The sequence below is a fragment of the Zingiber officinale genome, chromosome 4B, assembly GCF_018446385.1.
Source record: "Zingiber officinale cultivar Zhangliang chromosome 4B, Zo_v1.1, whole genome shotgun sequence".
Lineage (NCBI taxonomy): Eukaryota > Viridiplantae > Streptophyta > Magnoliopsida > Zingiberales > Zingiberaceae > Zingiber > Zingiber officinale.
Window position 1 is genome coordinate 120,256,768 of NC_055993.1, and position 6,791 is coordinate 120,263,558.

The following is a 6,791-nucleotide window of genomic DNA, read 5'->3' on the forward strand; positions in this document are numbered from 1 at the left end:
GAAAATGATAAGATCATCCTTTCAGCATGTTAAAAGAAGTAATGAACCACTTGGCCTAATCAACACTAACGTGTGCGACCTAAAAGATACGCGAACACGTGATGGTAATAAATATTTCATCTCTTTTGTTGATAATAACACAGTATTATTTTTTGTATTTTCTCAAAAGTTAGGATGAAGTTATAGAGAAATTCACTCTCTATAAGAATGAGGTTGAAAACCAACTTAACAAAACGATTAAGATGGTTCAAAATGACTGAGGCGATGAATACGTATCACCGTTCACTGAGTTGTGTGTCAAACATGGGATCAAACACGAAACAACAACTCCTTATACTCCATACTCCTCAATAAGATGGTGTTGCTAAGCGAAATAATCGAATTTTAATAAAAATGATGAATGTTCTTTTATTAAGCTCTGGACTGTCAGAGCTCATATGGAGGGAACCTAAGATACCCCGAAAGAAAATAGATAAGAACTCTTATCAGTTGTGGAATGAAAGATAACTATTGTGCCCAAGATCCCCTAACATAAATCACTTTCATGTAAATAGTTAAATTGCTAGATTAATTTAAGTAGATGATTTATTCATTTTAATTTAAATAAATGATAACTAAATAAGTAACAAAACAAAATTTAACTAATTTGAAAGAAATTTTTTTTTATGAAGCCTAGATATCTATCCCTGTGTGTGTGTACACACACATTGCCTTACCAAACCAAGGACCTAGGGAAAAAAAACAGGGGAAACGGCAGCCGTTGTGGTCGTCCTCGCCAAAGCACAACAAGAAAAAAAAATGTGAGGTTTTTGAGAGAGGAGGTCTGGCCAAAGGATCCTTACTCGTGCTCTTTGTCTTCTCACGTCAAGGATCGAAATTCGAGCATTTTACGCGCAAAGACACTTCTTAAACCCTCCTTTTTTTCCTTTGATCTGCAGCATTCAAATTATAGTATGCATGTTTATAATGTTATGTATTGACCCACATTTTTTTCGGATCGTTTTTAAACGATCTAACCAAGCTCTTCCCGGTTCTTGCAGGGTGTATGATAAAAAGGATTATTTTTATACGATTATGGAATTTTATGAATTTTCTTTTTATGATATATTTTAAGGCTACGTTGCATGCATGATTTAAAAGAAATTAAATGAGCATGTTATATTTGCACCATTCAAATTATATTATGCATGTTTATATTATTATGCATGGTATACCGGTAGCATAGGTATTTACTCATGTTTTTATGATTTTTACATGATTAATCAAGAGTTCTACCCGGTTCTTGAAGGTACATGATAATCGGTAAAGTCGAGATAAATATCTCTTTTATGTGCTAATCACTATTCCAAAGGCTAGTAGCCGCCTGTGATTTACTTTTTCCGTATTGGCCTTGGGATGGACTGGCGGGGGCGCTGGGAACGAGCGTATTCGCCTTTTTTACCACAATTGAAGGGTACATGATAATGCCACAATGAGATCTGGGATTCGAATCTCAACAAAGTCACTACTAGAATTAAGGTCTTTAAGGACACACATAAATGCCCTTATAGTTTACTTTTAGTGACACTAAAGCTATAGTGACACCACCAAAAAATGTATTGATATGCGGTGTTAGCATAGACCCTCTAGCATTCCTGACATTTGTATAATGTCATTATAAAATATTTATGCTAACTTCAAAAGTGTCTTAAATATAGGAATATAATGACAATCGAAAATGTCACGAAAACATATTTCATGGACATTTATGCATGCCTTTTTATTATGTAAATAAGGACAAATATAAATGTCACCTAAACTAATTTATATTGACAATTATAAATGTTTTAAATTTTTATATAAGGACAATAAATTATGTTAGTAATGATAATTTATAAGGATATTTTAAACTATAATCTTATATAATCTATAATGACATTATGAAATGTTAATTATAATATTTTATAAAAACATTAAATAGAAATATTTAGAATACACCACAATAAATTAATAATATTTATTCATAACACAAAACATTCATCACATAATAGAAAAAGTTACACGTCATCACAATTTAACCATCATCACAATAAGAATAGAAATGTTTTATATCTAAAATATCCAATTCATTCGCCATATCATCATATATAATTCATCCCATCATCACAAAAATACAAATGCATTACTAATGTAAAAGTATTGAATCCAATGCTAACTAAATACTAACAAATCATTGAGTTTTAAAACTAACAAAGTCTTATAAAATAAAAAATCAACTAATTTACAATCAATCATCTTCAACCATCATATGCAAAATCCAAGTACCTGTCACCTACAAATACAATCAATAAATTTGTATAAGTAAATTAAACGATGAAAATATAAACCTAATAAACATAATTTAAAAGATTGAAAATCATACCGAATGAGAAACATATAAAGTATTATTCTATATGCACTAATAGAAATCTTCGTATATTGTCAACTACAAATACATTTCATATTTATTTAAAATTTTAATAACATGATAAATATAAAAAATTAATAATATTTCACTAAAATGTTTAAATCATACCAAATGACAAGGCCAAGCTATCAGTTCTCCAAGTGTATCCGCAAACCTTTGTAAAAGATCATAAGGTCTAATTAAATTTTCTTCGGGTTCTAGGACGACTAGTACTTGTACTTCACACCAATTTGGTCCTAGTTTTTGTCTCCCTACTATATTATTTGGATCCATGTCGAGGAGCACTCCTTTTGCCATAGTTTTTGTTGGATCAAATAAACTTTTGATCAAGACAGAACTTCCAATCTACATGAAAGTGAAAGATATAGCAACAATTTTTCAAGATGTGTAGAATATATAATAAAATAGAAATTTAAAAAAAAAATCTTACCTACAAGGTTGGACGAGATGGAATAGAACCTTGTGGATTGCTACTCGATGAAGTGTGTCGACTATTATTAGAATTTGAAAGAGGATTTGTGCTTGATTGTTCAGAAATCTTTGTTTCTAACATTGTAATATGTTGGCCTTGCTTTTTGATTTGTTCATTCATCTGTTCTAACTTTGCATTCTGTTCCATAACTAGTCGATTGCATGTGCCATGACTAGGAACTACTCCCCATAAATCAGATGGGCTAATTCCATCACCAAGCATACGTACTCGACCAGATCTATCTGGTCCCATGATTTGAGCAAATATATCATTCGGGCTCACTTGATCATTGTAATCTTCAGGAAGTTGATTTTCTAGTTCTTTCATTGCAGCCTTCAAGACATGTTAAGATTTAGTTCATACATAATGATAATTAAAAAATATTTTAAAATAAAATAAATGAAGAGTATAAAGCATCTTACCAATCTTTCTTTTACAATATTACTTGAGGGAGTTCTATTAGCATGAGTAAAATATGCATGAAATAATTCAACTCGTGTTGGAGGATGTCCCATTTCTTTTTCCTGAAATATATTTGGTTACTAATTTCTATAATCAAATGCACATAAAATTATAATATGATAAAAAGATCTACCAATGTTTGTTGCACTTGAGAAAAAGATGTCCTTCTCGTGGTTTGATTCATTATCCTTTGCTTTCTTGCATTTTTATTCTTTTCACTTCTTTCCTAATATATTAAATTACACATAATACATAAAATAAAAGTCTACTAACATTATATTTTAAATAAATAAAATACATACCTTTGATTTTTCTGTGTTCCAAAAAGCAACTAGTCTCATATATTGTTCTACTTGAGCTCTTTCATCTCTTTGTTGTAAAAGAATTTGAATTGACAACTCAAGATCATAGTACTTTCTTTTTAGTTCAGACTTCCAATTTCTCTATTTTTTTGCTATTGAGCATAATGTCCAATTTTTCGTCCCTAAAGGAAGGGCATACTTATTCTATAAAAAAAATATATAGACAAATTATTATTGCATAAATTACAATTTTTAAATCCTAAAATTATACAAAGTAATTCAGTTACCTTTATAACATTTAACATGTCTTTCTTTTTGTCCATTGGCATTTTGTGCCAATCTTCTATATCAATTGGACAATACTTACCATTCCTTGCTAAAGAACCCAAGAAATCAGTAAATTTTTTTTTTTTTTGGTTCCTATAGGACGTCCCATATCATCACATAGAATTTTAATGCGTGGCAGTGTACTTGGTCGGTCCCAAATTTCTTTGAGAAATGTAGGACCTCTTTTTTTTCCTCTTAACATTATGTTCATTTTCACTAGCTGTACAAAAAAAAAAGTTATAATACAACTTTAAAATAATGATTCAATTAAATTATTACATTATTCATATATGTTACCTTCATTATATTCCTGGTTCATATCATCATTCTGGTCTGGAACTGAAGATATGTTTTCAACAAGTGGGGCATTACCTTGCACATCAATATGTAGTTGATTTGAAACTACATCTCTTTGGTTATTCAAGGTACCTTCTATGTTTGACCATCTGTAAAAGTATTGATTTCATAAAAAAAAAGATAAATATGAATAAACACAATCAGTTATTAAATTTGTCATGCATAAAAAGAGATATTACCTTGTTCATGATCTGTGTGATTTTTACTTATACTTGGCGGTTGCATATCTAACTCATCTTGGAGTTTAAAACGAGATTTCCTCTTAGTTCGACGCTTAGGAGTCATTCCTACAACAAATAATAGTTATTAACATATTATAAATAATAAAAGGTCAATAGTTAAAAATGGAAAGGAAATATATATCAGCACATATCATCCAAACATATATAGTAAGAATAAGCATGTCGTTAAATAGGTAATCAGTTTATAGCAATTCCAATGAAATGAATCATCATTTTTACTATGATATTTAGTCCACATTGAAGATGGCTACCGGTGCAGGAAGTATGGGCAGAAGGCAGTAAAAAATAGCACTTATCCGAGGTAATCGAGATGGTGACGCTGCATAACATTATGTTGCAGCGTTATGGTGCCATTGTAGCGTGATGTTAACTGCAGCATGATGGTGCTGCTGCATTAATATGAATAAATATGAACCATGGAAGTTCATATACTAAGCATATCATTAGTAAATAGTACTATGTTCATATAAATAGTACTGCAGCGTGATGTTAAATTATACTAAGCATAGCATTAACAACAATAGTACATCAGCATCCATGGAAGATAAATATGAAGGATAGTATACCAAACATAGCAGTAACAACAATAGTACAGCAACATCCTCACTATGGATGTTATGCAACAATACCCTCTACTTTTTAACAAGTGGGACATTACCTTGCACATCAACATGAAGTTGATTTGAAACTATATCTCTTTGGTTATTCAAGGTACTTTCTATGTTTTGACTAGCTGTAAAAGTATTGATTTCATTAAAAAAAAGATAAATATGAATAAACACAATCAGTTATTAAATTTGTCATGCATAAAAAGAGATATTACCTTGTTCATGATCAGTGTGATTTTTACTTATACTTGGTGATTTTCTCTTAGTTCGGCGCTTAGGAGTCATTCCTACTACAAATAAAAGTTAGTAACAAATTTTAAATTATAAAAAATCAATAGTTAAAAATGAAGAGAAAATACATATCACCATATATCATCCAAACATATATAGTAAGGTATTGCATGAGAGGATCTCATTTCTACAACTCTCGAGTTGTTAAGTCAAATATAAGCTGTGTTGTTAGAGGCGCGCCTGAGGCGCGCCCGAGGTGCTAGGCGCACAAGGCGCTGGGGAAAACGCATCTTCCCAAGCGAGGCGGGCGCTGTTCGCTAGGCGCGCACCTAGGCGCACCTTGTGCGCCTTTGCACCTCAACGAAGCGCGATCGAGGCGCGATCGAGGCGTGATCGAGGCGCGATCGAGGCGCCGCGATAGATCGTGACCAAATCTAGATTTTAAACCAAAAAATAACATTCCAAATCAGCGTTGTTTGGAATTAGGGCATGGGAAACAGGAGCAGAAACGCAGCAGAAAACGCGAACGCAGGAAGGAAGAGAACGCAAGAAGGGAGGAAGAAACCTGAACCCATTTCTGTCCGCCGCCGCCATCGCTGAGTCGCGCCATCGCTGAGTTGCATCGTCGCCAAGTATGTTTTCCTTCTTTTTTCTATTTTTTCTGTTCTTCACTTCTTCTTCTTCTCTTCTTCTTCTTATTCCTCTGTTATCATCTTCTTCGTCTCTTCTTCTCTTCGTTCTTTTTCTTCTTCTTTTCTGTATTTTTTACCTGCTGCAGTTGTGTATTCTTTTCGCCACCGAGTATTCTTTTCGCTGCTGTCCGGTTCGTGTTCTTCGTCTCATTTTCCTGTTTCCTAGTTTAGTGTCCACTGTCTAGTCCACTATCCAGTATTTCAACTTTTTAATGTTGCTGACTTCCTACTGCAGCTGGCGTGCTGCTATCCACTGTCCAGTATTTCAATTTTTTTTACTGTTTTTCATTTTTTTTTGTCTTTACTGTTTTTTGTTTTGCTGTATTGGTGCTGGCGTGCTGTCCACTGTCCAGTGTTTTAGATTTTTTATTGTTTTTTTTGTCTTTACTGCTTTTTGTTTTGCTTTGAAATGAACATTTTTATTTTTTTACTGGTTTTTGTTTTTTCAAGCTGTAGGTACAATGCCTGAATTGGTCTAAGTTTTACTTTTAAATTGCTGGTACAGATTGTACAATGCTTTTTTCTTATTGGTACCTTATTGATTTTATTTTTATTTTTAATTTTTTAGACTATTTTCTTATTCAATTATCATGGAAGGTAGTAGTGATACTCCAACATATATATCAAAAGATCCGGGATGGAATTATTTTCA

At 32.2% G+C, this 6,791-nt stretch overlaps 1 protein-coding gene across 5 annotated transcripts; it reads right to left on the reverse strand.

Annotated features, from left to right (window-relative positions):
* Positions 1 to 2,114: 2,114 nt before the first annotated feature.
* Positions 2,115 to 6,149, reverse strand: LOC121976282. 5 transcript variants are annotated; one of them, XM_042528380.1, is made up of 7 exons: positions 6,013 to 6,145; positions 5,432 to 5,506; positions 5,267 to 5,341; positions 4,546 to 4,653; positions 4,307 to 4,455; positions 3,683 to 4,229; positions 3,513 to 3,606 (listed from the first exon to the last, which is right to left on the reverse strand). In XM_042528380.1, exons 1-5 carry the CDS (start codon positions 6,068 to 6,070, stop codon positions 4,442 to 4,444), a joined length of 330 nt encoding a protein of 109 aa, XP_042384314.1. In that variant the 5' UTR covers positions 6,071 to 6,145; the 3' UTR covers positions 3,513 to 3,606; positions 3,683 to 4,229; positions 4,307 to 4,441. The 5 variants fall into 5 exon arrangements, with proteins under 5 accessions (XP_042384315.1, XP_042384314.1, XP_042384313.1 ...); XM_042528381.1 differs by lacking the exons at positions 3,513 to 3,606; positions 3,683 to 4,229 and adding an exon at positions 2,115 to 2,311; XM_042528379.1 differs by having other exon boundaries at positions 3,513 to 4,229.
* Positions 6,150 to 6,791: the final 642 nt, after the last annotated feature.